Source organism: Pleurodeles waltl, chromosome 5 (assembly GCF_031143425.1).
Source record: "Pleurodeles waltl isolate 20211129_DDA chromosome 5, aPleWal1.hap1.20221129, whole genome shotgun sequence".
In the NCBI taxonomy this organism is placed as follows: Eukaryota; Metazoa; Chordata; class Amphibia; order Caudata; family Salamandridae; genus Pleurodeles; species Pleurodeles waltl.
The window spans coordinates 1,835,661,003-1,835,685,037 of record NC_090444.1 but is presented as its reverse complement, the minus strand read 5'-3'; the positions used below and the strand labels follow the sequence as shown (position 1 = coordinate 1,835,685,037).

Sequence of the window (24,035 nt, the reverse complement as noted above, 5' to 3'; positions counted from 1 at the left end):
AGCTCCTCCAGAGAGTCCCTGGGTTTTGCCATCTTGGATTCAAGGTTGGCAGGGAACTCTGGGAGCATCTGAGCAGCCAGAGCCAGCAGGTGATGTCAGAGCTCACTCCTGATAGGTGGTCACCTAATCCCCCTTTCAGGGCTATTTAGGGTCTCTCTCTTGGGTGGTCCCTCAGATTCAGATTGCAAGACTCCAGCAGGATTCCTCTGCAACCTCCACTTCGACTACTGACCAAAGAAACTGCATCTGGACTTTTCAGGACCCTTCAAGCTGCCATAAAGAAGTAAGATGCCTCCTGCAACATTGTATCTCTGGCTCCTTCCAGCAACTGCAACATCTGCCTGGTCGTGCATCCTCTGAGGACAGCCCGTTTTCAGTCTGCATCAGAAGAAAGAAGGAATCTCCCTTGGGGTGAAGGAGTCACTCCCCTGCTTCTGGAGGCACCAACTGCGACGACGACCGGCCGCATGGATCCACTCTCCTGCTGAGCTGCGTGGATCCTGCATCATGGGTGGTGGACTGAAGTGGTCCTGATAGTCCTCTCTTACAGCTGTCTAACTTGGGTGGAGGTAAGCCCTTGCCTGCCCACGCAGGACAGTACCCCCAAGCACTGCGTCCTTTGCAGCTGCCAAGGCTTGTTGGCATCCTTTCCAAAAGATCTTCCAGCATCTTGAAGCTCCCGCCCCCAGCATTCCTTCCTGCGATGCACAGCTCACTGAGTGGTTCTATGGCGGCGTGGGAGCCTTTCTCGTAGTGCTGCATGGGCCTCTTCTGTGACTCTTCTGTCCCCGACCTATAGGACTCCTGTGGGTGTTGCCTGGGCTTCTGTGAGCTCTCTGTGTTGCTGAGGGCCCCCTCTGACTCCATCCTTCTGGGTAGAGTCCACCTGGTCCTTCCGGCGTGGGACATCACCTGTATCCTCCAGGAACCCGACTTTGTCTTCTTGGGTGCAGTGCTGACTCTTCTTCTTCACCGGTGGTTCACTTTTTGCACCTTGATCCTGGTGGGTAGGGGCTCCTGTCCTTCCTGGACTCTGCTGTGCTTATTGGTTTTGGTCCCCTTTTTCCACAGGTCCTCTTGTCCAGGAATCCACCTGCAGTCTCTTCTGGGTTTTGCATTCTTCTTCTTTTCTTCTCTGTGTATGTTATGGGAAACGCACTGTGATTTACTCCTGATTTCCTGGTCCCTGGGGTAGGTTGTGGTACTTACCTTTAGTTTTTTTTTAGTACTCCCAGCTCCCCTCTACACAATACACTTACCTAGGTGGGGGACCGACTTTCGCATTCCATTTGTTTAGTATATGGGTTGTGCTCCCTCTAGGGCTATTTCTCTCTATTTTGATTTTCACTAATTACACTGTTTTCTAACTGTTTTTATGCCTATTTCGGCATATTAGTGTATATAATTTGTGTATTACTTACCTCCCAAGAGAGTATAGGCTCTATGGTATTTTTGGTATTTGTGTCACCAAAATAAATTACCATTATTTTTGTAACACTGAGTGTTTTCTTCCATGTGTGTAAGTACTAAGTGTGACTACAGTGGTATTGCATGAGCTTTGCATGTCTCCTAGATAAGCCTTGGCTGCTCATCCAAAGCTACCACTGGAGAGCCTGGCTTTTAGACACTAAATACACTACACTAATAAGGGATACCTATACCTGGACCATAGATACCCACCACACACCAGGCCAGCCTCCTACAACGGAGGACGGTGGCTGACTTGTGGGTGGCGTGGCACCACACCCCTTCCGAAACCTCGAAAGGGGTGAAAGGCAGACTGCTGGCGAGCAGGTGCCGAGAGGCCCACAGATCTGGCCGTTGCTCGAGACTCTTTGAACCGTTCAAGCGCCGAGTCTGCCTTTTCTCCAAATAGGCACGAGCCATCGAAGGGCATGTCCATAAGGTTTGCCTGTACATCCCTGAAAATCCAGACGCACGGAGCCAGGCGTGGTGTCGAAGGGCGACTGTTGATGAAATCGCTCTACCCAGCAAGCTGGTCGTGTCCAAACCACACCATATCAGAAACTTGGCTGCATCTCTCCCATCTTTGTACAGCGTGTGTGAGAGTTCCCCACACGCCCTCCAGGACCTGGGGCAGCACGTGTGCCACCGAATCCCACAAAGTAGTGGAAAAACGGCCCCATAGGCATGAGGTGTTTACGGACCTCAATGCCAGGCTAGAGGAAGAAAACGTTTTCTCTCCAAGCTGATCCAGCCTCTTGGATTCCCTATCCGGGGGAGCAGAAGGGAAGGCACCATGGGAAGTGGAGGCCTGGACTACCAAGCTCTCCGGGATGGGGTGTTGGGTGAGGAAACTAGGATTGTTTGGAGCTGGTCTAGGGCGGCAGCCGATAGTTCTATTAACAGGAGTTCCTGTGCTGAGTTTGGACCATGTCCCCAGCAGGATATCAGTGAGGACTTCATTGAGGGGTAACATCGACTCCGATGTGGAAACCCCTGGCTGAAGCACCTCAGTCAGGAGGTTAGTCCTGACTGGCACCGTAGGCAAATCTACGTCCAAGACCTCAGCTGCCCTATGAACCACTATAGCATATGAAGCTCCCTCCTCTGAAGCCACAGTAGGAGGTGAGAGCATGCCAGTATCTGGAGAAGTATCCAATCCACTGGCTTTCCCTAGTTCCTCCTACAAGTCCATATGCTCAAATCCATACTCTAAAGGGTCGCAGTACCCCTCCTATTCCTACCCTGTACCTGGCTCTTCCGAAAAAGCCTCAGGTACTGATCTGGCCCCTGTTGGCGCTGTCAAAGTCGGAATCGGCACTGTACGACATCGTTCTGGCTCCGGATCATCTGAGATAAGGATAGAGCTTGCTCCACTGGTGGGGGCCAGCGGAGCAGGGAGCATCGACGTCGGGAGTGACACCGATTGTGTGAAGTCGGCGTTGCCCCTGATTCTGTATCGGATCCTGGAGTCCCCAACTCCCCAACGGCACCGAAACCGCCAGCTTTGAACCCAATGAGGCCCCTGCTGAGCCCGCGGGCCCCAAAGTTGCGCCAGTGGGGGCAGCCCGCTCAAATACGAGGTACATGGCGTCATTAAACTGTTTGAAATGAGCTGGGGTTGCTCTGGCTCCCGGAAAGGGGGGGAGGCTTGAGGTCGGCCCTGCCATCGGTTCCGCACAACCATGCCTGGAACGTTGAAGTTCCCAACATGTCTCGCCGGCCGACGGGCATGACAAAGTCGAAGTCCGCTTGAAGTTCTTCTGCCTCTTCCCTGAGTGCCCGGAGGGCCTTGAATGTGAAGAAGAGGACTTAATGCTCCTGGAGTGGTCTCGCGACCACCTCCTCAATCAGGACTGTGATCTCCTAGTAGTCGCACCAACCGAAATCAACTGCTGGGCTGCCATGAGCTTCAGCGACCGCTCTCTCAAAGCTTTCGGGCCATGGGCCTGCAGTCAGAACATGACTTCAGGTCGTGGTCTACGTCGAGGCACCAGAGACATACCTGATGGGAGTCCGTCACCGACATAGTGTGATGGCAGGTGCCACACGGCTTGAACCCCATCTTCCTCGATGTCATCCTGCACAGACTGCAAAAGACTCGACAAAAAGGTCGAAAAAGGCCTGCCAAAAAAGGCAGAGGGTAGCTCGAATCCGGACCTGCACTTAACCGGTGCGGAAGGAAAAGAACTGACGTTCACGCGCCGGGGTGGTGCCTTTAATGGCGACTGTGACATCACAGATGGCTCCAACAACGCTGACGACGCCACAAAGAGGTGAACGACGCACACAGATCCAAACGATGCCACCCTACGGTGCACCCAGGGTAAAGCTCAGCAAATAATTTCAGATTCCAAGCTGAAGCCAGGAAATTCAAAGGTAAGGAATCTGCAGCTAGAAGTCTCTATCAGATATCTCCGGTTAGGAAATATACCACAGTTAGTTCAGTTCCTGTGTTATAATAAACAATACTTTTTTTTTGTAACACTAGTGTGGTTCTTTCTTGTGTGTACATCACTAACTGTGTGTGGTATTTGCAATTGCTTTACATCCTCCCCGATAAACATGAGATGCTCTCCACAGCTACCTTTTGAGAGCTCTGGTTATCTGGAACCACTTACACTATCACTAAGGGTTGCCTGGACTCAGTACAGGGTGCTTCTCCTACAAATACCTCATCTGGCCTCCATGGGGGCAGAAAGACTTTGTTCCCATTTATTCGGACTTTGTCCCCATTTATTTAAAAAAAAGAACTTCCCTGGTGTCTAGTGGGCTTTCTGCTTCGTGTCCCCCCAGGATAATAAGCCCCATCTGCCCCCCACAGGAGGAGTAGAAAAGCTGGGGCCTTTTTGGGGATGTGGGGGCATTGCCATGCCCATTCTGGGCAGCCCCCACCCCAACACTAACAAAAAAATAGTCCCTGGTGTCTAGTGGGCTTTCTGATCGGGGCAATAACCCCCATCTGCCTCCTGAGGGGGGGCAGAAAGACTGTGCCCATTTGTGTTTGGGAGGGGTGGGGGCACTGTCATGCTCATTTTAGGCAGCGCCCCCATCCGTACGTATAAAAAAAATCCCTGGTGCCTAGTGGACTTTCTGCCTGCCTCCATCTGTCCCCCCCCCCAGTGGGGCAGAAAGACTTTGGTCCCCATTTATATGGAGTGGAGGCAAGGCCATGCCCATGGTGGGCAGCTTCCACCCCACTTTTATTTAAAAAAAAGTCCCTGGTCTCTAGTGGACTTTCTGCACGCCTCACGGGGGAGGTGGGTTGGACGTGATACATTGTGGCTAATAACCCCATCTGCCCCCTTTGGGGGGGTGGGAGGGGTCAGAAAGACTGTGCCTATTATTTTTGGGGGTATGGTGGCATTGCTGTGTCCATTCTGGACAGCCTTCACCCTTTCCTAAATGAAAAAAAGAATCCCTGGTGCCTATTGGGCTTTCTGTCCCCCCTACCCACGGGGACTGAAAGACTGAACTGTGCAAACAAAATATAGGAGGAGAAAAAGACCTTGCCTATGGGGCCTCTCCTCTCCCTGGTGTTTAGTGGAGTGGATTCCTGCTTAGAGATCGCCCTCCTTGGGTGATTCCCAAGCAGGGATCCACTTGTGAGGGGTAACATTGGAAAGGGAAGATTTTCCCCTTTCTAAGGATACCTCTCCCGTTTGGATCAGTGCTCGAAGGGCTGATATAGCCCCACGAGCACTGATGCAGTGAAAGTGAAATGAGCCAATCGGCTAATTTCATACTCTTTTTCAGAGAAATAACATCAGCGTACCGCATGCACTAATCATCTTTTCCCTCAAAAACAAAAAACAGGGTCGGAAGGTGGGGAAGCTGTTCTCCACCTCTTAAGGCTGTTTTTTTTGCAGCAGGGAATCCCTCTGGTGCTGGCACCAGAGGGGTTTCCTAGCTCATGTGCGAAGACGGCTGGGAGTTATCCGACGCACATGAGCACCGTGGGAGAGGACGGCTCACAGTCATCGTCCATATGGAAAGGGTTAAGAGTTGGCAGTGATCTGTAGAACCACTGCCTGCTATTAAAAAATGTTTGCACCTGCATTCACAAAGGAGAAGGGGTCCCTTGAGGACCCCTTCCCATTTGTGAATGGATCACCACCACCTTGAAGTTGGTGGTAAACTACAAATGTTTTGAAACAGCATTCCAAACAACGTTTTGTTCATACATCCTACTGGAAGTTGCTATCAGGAAGGGACGCCCTTATCACGCCCCTTCCTAATATCGAATCGCAAACCTAGATTGCGATTTGGTAACAGATTACTGAATTGCAAAGTAGGCTTTGTACATCTCAAAATGGTTTTTAGCTGTCATAAACGGCCCAATTCTGTGAATCGGACTGTCTGCGACCGCTAAAAACATATGCACGAGTGGCCCTTAGTTCCTGTGCCTTTATTGGGTAGGTATAGTGAGATAAAAAGCGCAATGTGTCAGAAGTCAGAAGTTCAAAAGCTAGTGATCATTAATTAGCAGTCTGATGTCTCCAAGCCTGCTGTAACAATAGTTAGCAGAAGACCAGATCTGTGAATGATTCAGATAACTCCTGTCATATGGTTAGCTGCAGTTAAAGGTAGCATTGCTGAAAGACATTTTGTTAAACAATCCAACACTCTAGCTTTCTTTTGTATCTATCTTAGCCCTTAATGGTATTGAGAAAGGAGATATCAAATTAGTGGGCTTTTCTGTTGAATCAAATGGAAGACTAATCAAATTGAAGTTATGTTCATCATGTATTAGAGAGATTATCAGCAGCATCTGATCTGAGGTTAGATATTACTGCCTTTCCATGTCCGCAAAATGTTTCCCTGGTTCAAGCAACTCAGCCCCCTTGAATAGGTGATGTGCTTGAGGAAAATTAATATTTTGACCTTAATGAACCAGGACAAAATAGCTGAATTTTACATCATGGGAACCACTGATAGTAATTAAATGAATTGACAGTAATGAGCATATATTATCAACCACCTGGCCAACAGGATACACCAATGTTAAATAAGCAGTTTTCAAAGAGCCTACCAACAAACAAAATAATACTTTGAGAGTTCAAATGCAGAATTACTAAAATTGTATGGGAAACAGATGATATTTAAGTTGTATCTTGGAAAATATCCAGATTTACATTATTGTTTAATGTCTGTGGGGCCATAGATGGAGTTTCAATTATTACGCTACAACAGAGGTCTGCTGCCCCCATGCCTACCAGGACTTAACGTGGTTTCTAAAGCTGCAGCATGTAGGGGATTAAGGAGACTATCAAAGGGGCTTACTGCTGTTATTAGGGACACAGTAAGGTGCAGATTCCCATCAATTAAATTAGAATCTGAAAATATTATGGCTATGAAAGTTGATCTGTTAGGTTGAGTATTCCCGAAAAACATATTGGTCTTCAATTTATATTTCCACCCAAAGGCTACTATAGAAAAATATTTGGGATTTTGGGATTTGCAATATTTGCTGGTTGGGAGAAATTAAAATATGCCATTATTTTGCTTTAAGGTGATTTCAATGCAAAAATATATGATGAAATAAACAGTTCTCAGGGCCTGATTTAGAGTTGGGTGGACTGGTGCGCCATCCCAAATGTGACGGATATCCTGCCTCTCTTAATAAAAGTGAGTTAGGATATAATTAGTGTACAAACGTATGTCAGATTTTTGTAAGGTCAGCTATTGAAATCCACATTGCTTTCCCTACAGATTCTGGTAATTGGGTCTGCTTGTGCTCCTGGTATGGAACACCATCCAGTCAATTCAAGGACACCTCTTCCCTTTGCACAATCAAACAGGCCCTCAAAATATACTTTTTCAAACTGGAAAGCTAGGATAGCTAATGTTGACTATTCAACCTCTTATAATCCCACAAAATTGTCCCACCTTTTGTTCGATCAACTTTCTTTGAACTAAATGTGAATAGCCTATATTAATTTTGTAACGGATTCATCTAGATGCTTCCTTGTATTTGATTTAGTGCTTGTAGTCCTAATCCTCAGAATTGGCTAGAACATATCAAGGAGAAGAATTTCTGTTAAACTAATGTACTGTGCCTAAACAAAAAAGAAAATAAGTTACTTACCTGTAACTGCCTTTATCCAGTATTGGTATCTCTCATAGATTTACATGCTTGCATCATTACTCATCGCCTAAGTGGGAGTCCCATGGTACCTTGATAAAACAGTATGTAGGATTATAATAGACTATAATGGCTCTAGGCCATTAGTTTAAGAGCCTATGTCTGTCCTTGTTAAAAAAAGGACTAAACTTAAAGACTGATTAATCAGGTGCAGGCATCCTCTAGAACATTCCATAGAAAGGCAGAATCCCCCAGATTTTCACTGCATGTCATGTGTGAAGGGAATCTCCTTAAACTTTGCTCAGTTTTTCTTCTTCAGGAAGGTACCAGAAACTTATTTTCTTTTTCTATGTCTGACTCTAAAGTCCTTTTTTGTCCCTGCAAGACCAGTGGGAATAAAATTGCATTTACTGCCTTTATCCAGATCACAAGTCAAAGGAGTTGAAAATATGCTGCACTTTCTCACAAAAACTTTGAAAGACAAAGAAGGGAGGCTGCTCCTGTGGCTGCAGAAAGCTAAAGCCTAGAGAACATCTTTGGTTGAGGACAGTGACACCTCCTCTAAATCTCAGAAGAGGGCCAGATCTCAGGAAGGGACTTATGAGGAGAGCAGAAAATACCTCAAACTTATTATCAGGTGAAGTACTCAAAGAAAAAGGAGAAACAAAAACAATTCCCCTCAGACACATCCTTATCTGCTCCCTCTATACCTTCCAACAGGAATAAAGATCTTCCTCATGCCTCCTCTTCAGACATATTAAAGTAAAAAAAATAAATCTTCTTTTAAAATTCCATCAACGACATCATCACCATCGACAGCAAGATCGTTAACGACGACTATCACTACTATCTCGACAGGGAATGATTGTAGCATGTGAATCAATGAAAGATCCAATACTGGATAATAAAAAGAATGCCTTGCTTTTTTTATAGAGCACTTTATATCAGATTCAAAGATCTCTAAATAATAGGTGTTAATATTACTCAACTGAATTGGAGTCAATTTACCAAACTTAGAAGGCTGAAAGCTGAGTCTGTGTTGCTGGGCTTATAACGAGTTACTTGCAGATCACCACATTTGTTGCACTAATCTTCCTGACAAGTAATAGGAAAACAGCATAACACAAATTACAAAGCACAATTTAGCAGAACACAATGAAAAATCAATAACAGAAATACTGATGAACAAGTTACTTACCTTCGGTAACGAGGTATCTGGTAGAGACTCTAGCTGCAGATTCCTTACCTTAGAATTCCCTGGCGTCAGCTTCGAATCCGGAGTTTTTTCTGAGCAGTACCCTGCGCGCCTGCCGTCGGACGGTGTCGTTCGGATCCGCGTGCGTCAACCACCTCCGCGTGCGTCGTCAGCGTCGTTGGAGCCGTCTATGACGTTACGGTTGTCTATATAGATGCCGTCTCGGCGCGAGTACGTCAGTTCTTTTCCACAACTTCCCGTGCCAGAAGCGCAGAGTCATGGAAGAACCAACCAATACACCTTTAACCTCTTTGACTGTTTGGAGTCTGAAGATTTTTTTTTATTTATTTTTTATACTAGGAAGTCCTGCAAGACAGAACGGGCAAAATGCCCCTCTCTTCTCACCTGGCTATCCAGGCAGTAGTGTTTCGCAAACGTGTGTAAAGAAGCCCACGTTGCGGCCTGACAGATGTCCACCACCGGTACGCCACATGCTAACGCAGTGGTAGCAGCTTTCCCCCTATTGGAATGAGCTCTCAAGCTCTCAGGAGGCTGCTTCTTCGCCAAAGCGTAGCATATTTTTATACAGAGAACGACCCAGCACAAAATGGATTGTTTCTGTACTGCCCGACCCTTCTTTGCACCAACGTACCCCACAAAGAGTTGGTCGTCCACCTGGAACTCTTTAGTGCGGTCAAGGTAGAATGATAACGCTCTTTTTGGGTCCAGTCGATGGCGACGCTCCTCTTCCTTAGAGGGATGCGGTGGTGAAAGAAGGTGGGCAGGGTGATATTTTGACCCAGATGGAAAGGGGTCACCACCTTGGGGAGGAAAGAGGCACGAGTTCTTAACACCACCTTGTCAGGATATATCATGAGATAAGGTGGCTTAGAAGATATAGCCCGCAGCTCACTCACTCTCCTGGCAGATGTAATTGCCACCAAAAAGGCTGTCTTAATAGTGAGCAGCCAGAGAGGACAGTTATGCAAGGGCTTGAAAGGAGCACACATAAGGAAGGTAAAAACCAAATTAAGATCCCACTGGGGCATAACGAAAGGCACAGGCGGGAACAGATGTACAAGCCCTTTCAAAAACCTCTGTACTATAGGTGATTTAAACAGAGATGGTTGATCAGGCAACTGAAGAAAAGCCGATAAGGCTGCAAGATAGCCCGTGAGAGTCCCCAAGGAGGAACCCTGCTGGGCGAGAGACAAAATAAACAAAAGGATGTTAGACAGAGAAGAAGAAAGAGGATCAATAGACCTCTCTGAACAATAAGAAACAAAACGTTTCCAACGGCAGGCGTAGATCGACTTAGTAGAGGGACGCCTGGCTGCCAGAATGACATCACAGACCTCGGGAGGGAGGTCATAAACAATAAACTGTCGCCGCTCAATCTCCAAGCATGAAGGCGCAGAGTTGACAGGTTCGGGTGGAGAACCTTCCCCTGCTGCTGCGACAGAAGATCCTCCCGAAGAGGCAGCCTGATTGGAGGACCGATGCTCATTTTGAGAAGCTCTGGATACCAAACTCTCCGTGCCCAATCCGGAGCCACAAGGATTACTTGGGCCCAGTCGTTCTTGATTTTCTCGAGAACTCTGGGCAGAAGTGGTATAGGCAGAAAAGCGTACAGGAGGCCTGAACTCCACTCGCGACGAAAAGCGTCGCCTAGCGATAGCCCCTTGGAAACTCCAACGCGCAAAACTGCTGACATTGCGCGTTCTCTGCGGAGACGAACAGATCTAACCAAGGCTCTCCCCAGTGCTGAAAGAGTCCTTGCGCCACCTCCGGATGGAGATACCATTCGTGATCCTCTAAGCATTTTCGGCTGAGTTCGTCTGCTCTGGCGTTCAGAGAACCTGCCAGGTGTTGAACCACCAGGGTCATGCCCTGCTGTTCCAGCCATGTCCAGAGACGTAAAGCCTCTTGACAAAGGGTCCACGGCCCCACACCACCCTGCTTGTTGCAGTACCACATTGCGGTAGTGTTGTCCGTGAACACCTGCACCACCTTCTCTTTCACAAAAGGAAGAAATGCTTTTAAAGCTAGCCGGATCGCCCGAAGCCCCAACAAGTTGATGTGGAGCCCGGATTCCGCTGGAGACCAGTGACCTCTGATCTCCACCTCCCCAGATGGCCGCCCCATCCCAGAAGTGACGCATTTGTCACTACCGTTAGATCTGGTTGGGAAAGGGCGAGGGGTCTGCCCTTGACCCACTCGCAGTTAACTAACCACCACTGCAGATATTCTGCAGTCCTCTCCGAGATCTGAACCACGTCAGTAAGATTTCCCTGATGCTGTGCCCATTGGAACTTCAGGTCCCACTGCAGAGCCCTCATGCGCCATCTGGCATGCTTGACCAACAGGATGCAGGAAGCCATGATTCCCAGCAGCCTCAGAGTCTGTCTCACCGAGATCCAGGATAGAGGCCGAAACATCAGAATCATAATCTGAATATCCTGAACCCGCTGATCAGGAGGATAAGCCCGATAGTGCACTATGTCGAGAACAGCTCCGATGAAAGAGAGCTTTCTGAGAGGGAGTCAGGTGTGACTTCGGCACATTTATAGTGAGCCCCAGCAAATGCAAGAGGTCCACCGTTGTCTGGAGGTGGGTGACGAGAGCCTGGGGCGTAGGAGCCTTCAACAGCCAATCGTCCAGGTAGGGGAAGACTGAAATCCCTGACCTGCGCAAATGAGCTGCCACCACCGCCATCACCTTTGTGAACCCCCGAGGGGCACTGGTGAGACCGAAAGGAAGCACGGTAAACTGAAAGTGCTTGTGGCCCACCTTGAACCGCAGGTAACGCCTGTGGCTTGGCAGGATAGGAATATGGAAATATGCATCCAACGCTACCATCTAGTCTCCTTGGTCTAGGGCAGACAAAACCGGAGCAAGAGTGAGCATCTTAAATTTCTCCTTCTTGAGGAAGAGATTGACGTCCCTTAAATCCAAAATAGGGCGAAGGCCTTTGTTCTTTTTGGAAATCAGAAAGTAGCGGGAATAACAACCACTGCCTACTTCTGATATCGGGACTCTTTCTATGGCTCCCTTGGCCAAGAGAGCTGTAACTTCCTCGCGGAGCAAAGCCAGATGGTCCTCCATCAGCCATTCCTTTGTCGGAGGGATAGAAGGAGGAAAAGACTGGAAGGGAAGGGAGTAGCCCTTCCGTATGATCTGCAGGTCCCACTTGTCCGTGGTGATAGAAAGCCAGTGAAGGAGATGAAAATGAATCCTCCCTCCAACTGGACGGACATGATCCCTCAGAACCACACTAGGAGGGCTTGGGTGCAGTGGAGGGGGGCTGTGTGGTGGCCGACCTCTGGCCAGACCCTCTGGGTCTGATGGTACCACGACCACGTCCTCTTCCGGGATGCTGTGAAGCCTGAGGACGGTGGCTAAACTGTGGCTGGCGTGGTACCACGCCCCTCCCGAAGCCTCGGAAGGGGCGAAAGACAGACTGCTGTCGTGTCGGCGCTGAAAGGCCCAAGGATCTGGCCGTGGCTCGAGAATCCTTGAACCTCTCAAGCGCGGAGTCTGCCTTTTCGCCAAGAAGGCGAGAGCCATCAAAGGGCATGTCCATCATGCTGGACTGGACATCCCCTGAAAAACCAGTAGAACGTAGCCAGGCGTGGTGACGTAGGGCCACTGACGATGAAATCGCTCTGCCCAGCGAGTCGGTCGTGTCCAAGCCACACTGGATTGTAAACTTGGCTGCATCTCTCCCATCCTTTACAGCCTGGGTGAGAGTGTCCCGTACGCCCTCCGGGACCTGGGGCAGCACCTGTGCCACCGTATCCCATAAAGTATGGGAATAACGGCCCAATAGGCAAGAGGTGTTTACAGACCTCAATGCCAGGCTGGAGGAAGAAAACATCTTCTTCCCAAGCTGATCCAGCCTCTTGGACTCCCTATCCAGGGGAGCGGAAGAGAAGGCACCACGGGAAGGAGAGGCTTGGACAACCAAGCTCTCAGGAGTGGGGTGTTGTGTCAGGAAACTAGGGTCGCTGGGAGCCGGTCTATGGCGGCGGCCGACCGTCCTATTCACAGGAGCCCCTGTGCTGGGTTTGGACCACATACCCAGAAGGACGTCTGTAAGAGCCTCATTGAAGGGCAACAATGGCTCCGATGTTGACACCCCCGGCTGAAGCACTTCTGTCAGGATATTCGTCCTGACTGGCACCGTAGGCAAATCTAGGTCCAAGACCTCTGCTGCCCTACGCACCACCATAGCGAAAGAAGCCCCCTCCTCCGTAGCCGTATTAGGAGGAGAGAGCATACCAGTATCTGGAGATGTGTCCAGTCCACTCGCCTCCCCTAGATCCTCATACCAGTCCTGCTGCAATCCTGATTCTAAAGGGTCCTCAGACCCCTCCCATTCCTCTCCTGCGTCTGGCTGTTCCAAATAATGCTCAGACAATGATCTGGGCCGAATCGGCTCCGTCGGAGTCGACGTCGTACGACGTCGCTCCGGCTCCGGATCATCCGGAATAAGGATGGGGCTGCCACCGGTGGGCGCCCGGTGGCGGAATCGTTGACGTCGGACCCGGCGCCGAAGGAGGTCGACTGTGAGAGACCGGCACCTGTCCAGATCCGTTATCGGATCCTGAGGTCCCCAACGGCGCCGAAGCCGCCGCCGTCGAATCCGAAGGGGCCCCTGTTGACCCCGCGGGGCCTGAAGACCCACCGAGGGTACAGCCCGCTCAAAAACGAGACGCATGGCCTCGTAGAATTCTTTTATTTGAGCAGGGGTCGATCCGGTCCCCGGAAAGGGGGGAAGACGTGGAGTCGACCCTGGCGACGGCTCCGCAGAACCGCGCTCGGAACGTCGATGTTCCCTAGACGCCTCGTCGGTCGACGGGCGTGACGAAGACGAAGTCCGCTTGGACTTCTTCTTCTTCTTGTGCCTCTTACCTTCCAATGACCTCGAATGCGAGGAAGAGGACTTGGGGCTCCGGGAGCAGTGCCGCGACCTTCTCCTACTGCGAGACCTTGACCTCCGTGGAGTCGCGCCGACCGAAGACGAATGTCGGGCCGCAAGAAGCTTAAGGGATCTCTCCCTCAAGGCCTTCGGCGCCATGGCCCAACAATCAGAGCAAGAGGTGGAATCGTGGTCCTTGTCCAGGCACCAAAGACAAACTTGGTGCGGATCCGTCACCGACATGGTGCAATGACACGCACCACACGGCTTGAATCCTGTCTTTCTCGAAGACATGACTCCAAACAGCCAAAAAAGCGTCGACAAACCGTTGAAGCAGGGTAGCTCTTTCCAAAACTGCGCTTAACCGGCGCGGAAGGAAAAGAACTGACGTACGCGTGCCGAGACGGCGTCTATATAGACAACCGTGATGTCATAGACGGCTCCAACGACGCTGACAACGCACGCGGAGCTGGTCGACGCACGCGGATCCGAACGACGCCGTCTGACGGCCCGCGAGTAGGGTATTGCTCAGAAAAAACTCCGGATTCGAAGCTGACACCAGGGAATTCAAAGGTAAGGAAGCTGCAGCTAGAAGTCTCTATCAGATAGAGTACTAATAATGCACGATATTGTGATTCTAAGTATATTAATTGACTTCAACCAATAAATTGTGCAACACTGTTAATTCCAGTTCCTCTACAGTAATTTGTATAGGACCAATTAATAATACAATACCGCAACACAACGTTTTCACTTACTAATCTGAATACATTTTATACAGTATTACAGGAACTCACTCTCTTCTTTCTTAGCTGTTTTTGCAGATGCAGGACTTGCTGTGGGAGACACAGTAGAAGGAGTTTCTTCCTGGATAGTGTTGGCTTCTGGCGTTCTTGTTTGACCCCACTGTGCAACACCTCTATTGACTTCAAGGACCAATTGAATCATCCGATTGATAGATTGTTGAATATCGTCTAAACTAGGAACCATAACCTAGAATAACAGGGCAGGACACAGTGTTTCATACTTTATTTGCATTTGACTACTGATCATCATGTTTATTTGAATCTATTTATAAAACCACTGTCCACAATCCATACTAAGAACTTGCATAACCTTCAAAGCTCTCTGTCTAACTCAAACATGCACCCATAAAAAACCTTATATTTAACTCAACAAACTAAAATGCTACATTGCTGGGTGCCCCTTACTCTTGCCATGCCCTTTGAGGCTTAGAGCCCTGTAGAGGTCTGTAATTCCTAAAGAGTAGGTTCAAAGAGTAGGTTCAAAGTTAAAGATGAATGATGAGAATAATTGCATCAAGAGCATTTGTAAGGAAATGGCTCCCTGTTGCAATTACCCCCCACTTTTTGCCTGATACTGATGCTGTCTTGACTGAGAAGTGTGCTGAGACCCTGCTAACCAGGCCCCAGCACCAGTGTTCTTTCACCTAAAATGTACCATTGTCTCAATACAATTGGTACAACCCTGGCACCCAGGTAAGTCCCTTGTAACTGGTACCCCTGGTACCAAGGGCCCTGATGCCAGGGAAGGTCTCTAAGGGCTGCAGCATGTCTTATGCCACCCTAGGGACCCCTCACTCAGCACAGACACACTGCTTGCCAGCTTGTGTGTGCTGGTGGGGAGAAAAGGACTAAGTCGACATGGCACTCCCCTCAGGGTGCCATGCCAACCTCACACTGCCTATGGCATAGGTAAGTCACCCCTCTAACAGGCCTTACAGCCCTAAGGCAGGGTGCACTATACCACAGGTGAGGGCATAGGTGCATGAGCACTATGCCCCTACAGTGTCTAAGCAAAACCTTAGACATTGTAAGTGCAGGGTAGCCATAACAGTATATGGTCTGGGAGTCTGTCAAAAACGAACTCCACAGCTCCATAATGGCTACACTGAATACTGGGAAGTTTGGTATCAAACTTCTCAGAATAATAAACCCACAGTGATGCCAGTGTTGGATTTATTAAAAAATGCACACAGAGGGCATCTTAGAGATGCCCCCTGTATTTTACCCAATTGTTCAGTGCAGGACTGACTGGTCTGTGCCAGCCTGCTGCTGAGAGACGAGTTTCTGACCCCATGTGGTGAGGGCCTTTGTGCTCTCTGAGGACAGAAACAAAAGCCTGCTCTGGGTGGAGGTGCTTCACACCTCCCCCCTGCAGGAACTGTAACACCTAGCAGTGAGCCTCAAAGGCTCAGGCTTCGTGTTACAATGCCCCAGGGCACTCCAGCTAGTGGAGATGCCCGCCCCCTGGACACAGCCCCTACTTTTGGCGGCAAGTCCAGGAGAGACAATGAGAAAAACAAGGAGGAGTCACCCACCAGTCAGGACAGCCCCTAAGGTGCCCTGAGCTGAGGTGACCCCTGCCTTTAGAAATCCTCCATCTTGATTTTGGAGGATTCCTTCAATAGGAATAGGGATGTGCCCCCCTCCCCTCAGGGAGGAGGCACAAAGAGGGTGTAGCCACCCTCAAGGACAGAAGCCATTGGCCACTGCCCTCCCAGACCTAAACACACCCTCAGGTGGCCCTCTCCCTTGCCCAGGTGGTGGCTACCCCGAGGAGCCCCCCCCTTGCCTGCCTGCTCCGCTGAAGAGACCCCTGGGTCTCCCATTAAACTACATTGCAAACCTGACGCCTGTTTGCACTCTGCACCCGGCCGCCCCAGTTCCTGGGGGAGGTAAGTGTTTGTTAGTTTTGCAGTTAAGTAAACCACCTACAGGGTTCAAAGTTGGGTCCAAGGTAGCCCACCTTTGGGGGTTCAGAGCAACCCCAAAGTTACCACACCAGCAGCTCAGGGCCGGTCAGATGCAGAGGTCAAAGTGGTGCCCAAAACACATAGGCTTCAATGGAGAAGGGGGTGCCCCGGTTCCAGTCTGCCAGCAGGTAAGTACCCGCGTCTTCGGAGGGCAGACCAGGGGGGTTTTGTCGGGCACCGGGGGACACACAAGTCAGCACAAAAAGTACACCCTCAGCGGCACAGGGGCGGCCGGGTGCAGAGTGCAAACAGGCGCTGGGTTTGCAATGGAGTTCAATGGGAGACCCACGGGTCTCTTCAGCGAAGCAGGCAGGCAAGGGGGGGCTCCTCGGGGAAGCCATCACCTGGACAAGGGAGAGGGCCACCTGGGGGTCGCTCCTGCACTGGAGGTCGGATCCTTCAGGTCCTGGGGGCTGCGGGTGCAGTGTCCTTACCAGGTGTTGGGTTCTTAGAAGCAGACAGTCGCGGTCAGGGGGGAGCCTCTGGATTCCCTCTGCAGGCGTCGCTGTTGGGGCTTAAGGGGGTCAACTCTGGCTACTCACGGGCTCGCAGTCGCCGGGGAGTCCTCCCTGTAGTGTTGTTTCTCCACAAGTCGAGCCGGAGGCGTCGGGTGCAGAGTGCAAAGTCTCACGCTTCCGGCGGGAAACATGTTGTCTTTAAAAGTTGCTTCTTTGTTGCAAAGATGTTTCTTCTTTGGAGCAGAGCCGCTGTCCTCTGGAGTTCTTGGTCCTTTTAGATGCAGGGTAGTCCTCTGAGGCTTCAGAGGTCGCTGGACCCTGTGGAACGTGTCGCTGTTGCAGTGTTTCTTGAAGTGGGGAGACAGGCCGGTAGAGCTGGGGCCAAAGCAGTTGGTGTCTTCTCTGCAGGGCTTTCAGGTCAGCAGTCCTTCTTCGTCTTAGGTTGCAGGAATCTATCTTGCTATGTTCTGGGAGCCCCTAAATACTCAATTTAGAGGTGTGTGCATTTCTGAGGGTTAGTAGCCAATGGCTACTAGCCCTGAGGGTGGCTACACCCTCTTTGTGCCTCCTCCCTGCGGGGAGGGGGGCACATCCCTAATCCTATTGGGGGAATCCTCCAGCTGCAAGATGGAGGATTTCTAAAAGTCAGAGTCACCTCAGCTCAGGACACCTTAGGGGCTCTCCTGACTGGCCAGTGACTCCTCCTTGTTTTTCTCATTATCTCCTACCGCCTTGCCGCCAAAAGTGGGGCCGTGGCCGGAGGGGGCGGGCAACTCCACTAGCTGGAGTGCCCTGGGTTCCTGTAACAAAGTGGGTGAGCCTTTGAGGCTCACCGCCAGGTGTTACAGTTCCTGCAGGCAGAGGTGAGAAGCACCTCCACCCAGTACAGGCTTTGTTACTAGCCACAGAGTGACAAAGGCACTCTCCCCATGTGGCCAGCAACATGTCTGGTGTGTGGCAGGCTGGTAAAACTAGTCAGTCCACACTGGAAGTCGGGTATGGTTTCAGGGGTAAGATGCCCTCTGGGGTGTATTTCACAATAAAGTGTACACTGTTATCAGTGTGCATTTATTGTGCTGAGAAGTTTGATACCAAAATTCCCAGTTTTCAGTGTAGCCATTATGGTGCTGTGGAGTTCGTGCATGACAGACTCCCAGACCATATACTCTTATGGCTACCCTGCACTTATAATGTCTAAGGTTTTGCTTAGACACTGTAGGGGCATAGGGCTCATGCACCTATGCCCTCACCTATGGTATAGTGCACCCTGCCTTAGGGCTGTAGTGCCTGCTAGAGGGATGACTTACCTATGCCATAGGCAGTGTGAGGTTGGCATGGCACCCTGAGGGGAGTGCCATGTCGACTTAGTCATTTTCTCCCCACCAGCACACACAAGCTGGCAAGCAGTGTGTCTGTGCAGAGTAAGGGGTCTCCAGGGTGGCATAAGACATGCTGCAGCCCTTGGAGATGTTCCCTGGCATCAGGGCCCTTGGTACCAGGGGTACCAGTTACAAGGGACTTACCTGGATGCCAGGGTGTGCCAATTGTGGGAACAAAGGTACAGGTTAGGGAAAGAACACTGGTGCTGGGGCCTGGTTAGCAGGCCTCAGCACACTTTCAAATCGTAACTTGGCATCAGCAAAGGCAAAAAGTCAGGGGGTAACCATGCCTAGGAGGCATTTCCTTACACACTGCGCTTTGTAAATGCGGTGAAGCCATTTTTACCCGTACATAATGGTAACTGCAACCTGGGCATATCTGGTTTTGAAAATGTCAGAATCATACCCCAATACTGTTGCCAGTATTGGTTGTATTATTCCATGCACTCTGGGGGCTCCTTCGAGCACCCCCAGCATTGCTCCTACCAGTCTTCTGGGGTTTTCTGGGTAGCCTGCGCTGCTACCACCCCTCAGACCAGTTTCTGCCCTCCTGCTGCTTGACCAGCTCTGGCAAAGGAACGCAGAACAAAATATTTCTCGTGGGAAATGGAGGTGTTACATGGCTTGGGAGGGGTAGCCTCCCCAAGCCACCGGTATGCTTTGGAAGGCACATTTGGTGCCCTCCTTGCATAAACCGGTTTGTACCAGCCCAGGGACCCCAGGTCTTGAATCCTGGGTGGGCAGAGGCCCCAGGGAGCATCTGAGTGGCCTGGTCAGGTAGGTGACGTCACAGCCCCCTCCTGATAGGTGGTCACCCTGCTAGGTGACCTATCCACCTTCCTGGGCTATTTAGGCTCTCCCTCTTGGGTGGGTCCTCAGTTTCAATGTGCAAGATTCCAGAAGGACTTCTCTGCATTGTTTACTTCATTTTCTGGCCACTGGGACTGCAAGTGGACCCTCCAGAAACCAACAATTTCCAACTACAGCAACGACTCCACTCTGCAACATTGTTTCTCCGGCTCTTTCCAGTAACTGCAACATTTACCCGGCTGTGCATCCTCTGGTGAAGGCGAGTCTTCAGCCTGTACAAGAAGTAAGAAGGAATCTCCTTTGGAGTGAAGGAGTCACTCCCCTGCATCTGTAGGCACCAAATGCAATGACAATCGGTTGCCTGTATCTGCTTTCCTCTGGTTCTGCGTGGATCCTTGTAGGAAAGTACCATCTTGCCTGGCATGTTACCCCCATATTTCACCGTATATATGTTGTTTTAATGCCAGCCAGGGCCCCAGTGCTCATAAGTGTGCCCTGTATGTGTTCCCTGTGTGATGACTAACTGTCTCACTGAGGCTCTGCTAACCAGAACCTCAGTGGTTATGCTCTCTCTGCTTTCTAAATTGTCACTAACAGGCTAGTGACCAATTTCACCAATTCACATTGGCATACTGGAACACCCTTATAATTCCCTAGTATATGGTACTGAGGTACCCAGGGTATTGGGGTTCCAGGAGATCCCTATGGGCTGCAGCATTTCTTTTGCCACCCATAGGGAGCTCTGACAATTCTTACACAGGTCTGCCACTGCAGCCTGAGTGAAATAACGTCCACGTTATTTCACAGCCATTTACCACTGCACTTAAGTAACTTATAAGTCACCTATATGTCTAACCTTTACCTGGTAAAGGTTGGGTGCTAAGTTACTTAGTGTGTGGGCACCCTGGCACTAGCCAAGGTGCCCCCACATCGTTCAGGGCCAATTCCCCGGACTTTGTGAGTGCGGGGACACCATTACATGAGTGCACTGTACATAGGTCACTACCTATGTACAGCGTCACAATGGTAACTCCGAACATGGCCATGGAACATGTCTAAGATCATGGAATTGTCACCCCAATGCCATTCTGGCATTGGGGAGACAATTCCACGATCCCCCGAGTCTCTAGCACAGACCCGGGTACTGCCAAACTACCTTTCCCGGGGTTTCACTGCAGCTGCTGCTGCTGCCAACCCCTCAGACAGGTTTCTGCCCTCCTGGGGTCCAGCCAGGCCTGGCCTAGGAAGGCAGAACAAAGGATTTCCTCAGAGAGAGGGTGTTACACTCTCTCCCTTTGGAAGAAGGTGTCAGGGCTGAGGAGAAGTAGCCTCCCCCAGCCTCTGGAAATGCTTTGATGGGCACAGATGCTGCCCATCTCTGCATAAGCCAGTCTACACCGGTTCAGGCATCCCCTAGCCCTGCTCTGATGCGAAACTGGACGAAGGAAAGGGGAGTGACCACTCCCCTGACCTGCACCTCCCAGGGGAGGTGCCCAGAGCTCCTCCAGTGTGCTCCATACCTCTGCCATCTTGGAAACAGAGGTGCTGCTGGCACACTGGACTGCTCTGAGTGGCCAGTGCCAGCAGGTGACGTCAGAGACTCCTCCTGATAGGCTCTTACCTGTGTTGCTAGCCTATCCTGCTTCCTAGGTAGCCAAACCTCCTTTTCTGGCTATTTAGGGTCTCTGCTTTGGGAAATTCTTTAGATAACGAATGCAAGAGCTCATCAGAGTTCCTCTGCATCTCTCTCTTCACCTTCTTCCAAAGGATCGACTGCTGACTGCTCAGGACGCCTGCAAAACCGCAACAAAGTAGCAAAGACGACTACTGCAACCTTGTATCGCTGATCATGTCGCCTTCTCGACTGTTTCCTGGTGGTGCATGCTCTGGGGGTAGCCTGCCTCCTCCCTGCACTAGGAGCTCTGAAGAAATCTCCCATGGGTCGACGGAATCTTCCCCCTGCAACCGCAGGCAACAAAAGACTGCATCACCGGTCCTCTGGGTTCCCTCTCAGCACGACGAGCTTGGTCCCTGGAACTCAGCAACTCTGTCCAAGTAACTCCCACAGTCCAGTGACTCTTCAGTCCAAGTTTGGTGGAGGTAAGTCCTTACCTCCCCACGCTAGACTGCATTGCTGGGTACCGCGTGATTTGCAGCTGCTCCGGCTCCTGTACACTCTTCCAGGATTTCCTTCGTACACAGCCAAGCCTGGGTCCCCGACACTCTAACCGGCAGTGCACAACCTCCTGAGTTGTCCTCCGGCGTCGTGGGACTCCCTTTTGTGTCTTTGGGTGAGCTCCGGTTCACTCCTCTTCCAAGTGCCTGTTTTGGTACTTCTGCGGGTGCTGCCTGCTTTTGTGAGGGCTCCCTGACTTGCTGGGCGCCCCCTCTGTCTCCTCATCCAAGTGGCGACATCCTGGTCCCTCCTGGGCCACAGCAGCATTAAAAAAAAACTAAACGCAACACTTGCAGCTAGCAAGGCTTGTTTGCGGTCTTTCTGCGTGGGAACACCTCTGCAAGCTTCTTCACGACGTGGGACATCCATCGTCCAAAGGGGGAGTTTCTAACCCTCTTCGTTCTTGCAGAATCCACAGCTCCTACCATCTGGTGGCAGCTCCTTTGCACCCTCAGCTGGCATTTCCTGGGCATCTGCCCAATCTCTACTTTGTCGCAACTCTTGGACTTGGTCCCCTTGTTCCACAGGTACTCTCGTCCGGAAATCCACTTTGGTTGCATTGCTGGTGTTGGTTTTCCTTGCAGAATCCCCCTATCACGACTTCTGTGCTCTCTGGGGGTTGTAGGTGCACTTTACACCTACCTTACAGGGTCTTGGGGTGGGCTATTTTTCTAACCCTCACTGTTTTCTTACAGTCCCAGCGACCCTCTACAAGCTCACATAGGTTTGGGGTCCATTCGTGGTTCGCATTCCACTTTTGGAGTATATGGTTTGTGTTGCCCCATACCTATGTGCTCCTATTACAATTTACTGTAACTTTACAGTGCTTGCGTTACTTCCTTTTGCTATTACTGCATATTTTTGGTATTGTGTACATATATCTTGTGTATATTTGGCATCCTCATACTGAGGGTCCTCACTGAGATACTTTTGGCATATTGTCATAAAAATAAAGTACCTTTATTTTTAGTATATCTGTGTATTGTGTTTTCATATGTTATTGTGTATATGACACTAGTGGTATAGTAGGAGCTTTGCATGTCTCCTAGTTCAGCCTAAGCTGCTCTGCTATAGCTACCTTCTATCAGCCTTAGCTGCTAGAAACACCTCTTCTACACTAATAAGGGATAACTGGACCTGGTACAGAGTGTAAGTACCCCTTGGTAACCACTACAAGCCAGGCCAGCCTCCTACAATCCTGCATCACAGGTGGTGGTCTGGAGTGATGCCCTTTGTCCTCTTTAACAGCTGTCCAACTTGGGAGACAGTAAGCCCTTGCCTCTCCTTCCAGAACAGTACCCCTGTGCACTGCGACTGTTGTAGCTACCAAGGCTTGTTTGTTCCTCCTCCAAGGTATCTTCAGGCTCCCTGTGAGGCCTATTTTCTGGTCTCTCTGAACTTGATCCTATACTGTTTAGTTGTGAGACCAAAACCTTCCAAGAGTGCTGCTTTCAAAATACTGTAGTTGTCTGCATCCTCTTCTCTGACAGTGAGACGTCTATCCTTCCCCTTGGCAGAGAAGGACAACCAGAGAATAGCAGCCCACTGCCTTTGACGCACCCTCTGAACTTTACAGGCCCTCTCAAGTGCAGAAAACCACTTGTATATGTCATCCCCCACCTTGTAAGAGGGAACTATCTTATGCAAGTTTCTGGAATCTATAGAGTCCTCCCTGACTCTATAATCCCTGAAACTATTGCTGCTGCCACCATGGGGTGCTAACCCCAACCCCTGTATTCCCCTCTCCATTGCCAAGTCCTCCCTATCTAGGGCTAGCTGTTGCTGCTGCAGCCTCAGCCTGGCCTCCTCCAGTCTCAGCTTTCTGAGCTCTCTATCTATAGAGTCATCCCCTGGAGTTGTGCAGTGTGACCCCTCAGACACTGAGGTGACATGGGAGTGGGCAGAGATGGATCTTTCCCTAGTTTTTGTGACCCTAGCTACCTGTTCTCTGGGTGTAAAGGGAGCCCTACCTGAGTGACTTCCCCTCCCACTACTAGCTACACTAGTTGACCTACTGGGTACCAGATCCTTGGAAGAACCCTCCCCTAAACCTGGAAGATTATCTTCTAACTCAAGGGGGTTAGAGTCGCCCTCCTCCTCCTGGCTACCAGCATGTTCTTGGTCATCCTGGAGAAGGAGGCTCAAAAAGGAAATTCTTATTTGGATTCTTCCCCATGTCCAGCTACCTCTCTGAACACAGCCCCTTCAATTATTTGAAGGTCGTGTCCTCAAAGGGAGAGTCCATGACCTCAAAGCTAGGTCCAGCTGCAGACACGTGTGTGTGTTAGGGTGGTGTAGAGTGCACCTAACCTACCTAACCTCTAGTCTCACAGAAAGAAAGGTACAGACTAGATTCATGTAATAGGTACAATGTATATCTCTAGTGTAGGAAGTTGGCTCTGTATGTACTATTTCAAAGTAAGAAATAGCATGCACAGAGTCCAAGGGTTCACCTTAGAGGTTCCTGCAGGGGGAGGTGAGAAGCACCTCCACCCAGTACAGGCTTTGTTACTAGCCACAGAGTGACAAAGGCACTCTCCCCATGTGGCGAGCAACATGTCTGGTGTGTGGCAGGCTGCTAAAACTAGCCGGGTATGGTTTCAGGGAGCATCTCTAAGATGCCCTCTGGGGTGTATTTTACAATAAAATGTACACTGGCATTGATACCAAACTTCCCAGTTTTCAGTGTAGCCATTATGGTGCTGAGGAGTTCGTGCATGACAGACTCCCAGACCATATACTCTTATGGCTACCCTGCACTTTCAATGTCT

At 50.2% G+C, this 24,035-nt stretch overlaps 1 protein-coding gene across 1 annotated transcript in view; it reads right to left on the bottom strand.

Moving 5' to 3' along the window:
• DNAH8 (dynein axonemal heavy chain 8) overlaps positions 1–24,035 on the bottom strand; it is a 9,979,189-nt gene that overhangs the window by 6,185,501 nt on the left and 3,769,653 nt on the right. Inside the window, exon 30 of the mRNA XM_069236651.1 lies at positions 14,463–14,658. Within this exon, the coding sequence (XP_069092752.1) occupies positions 14,463–14,658 (196 nt within the window). The remainder of the gene's footprint in view (positions 1–14,462; positions 14,659–24,035) is intronic.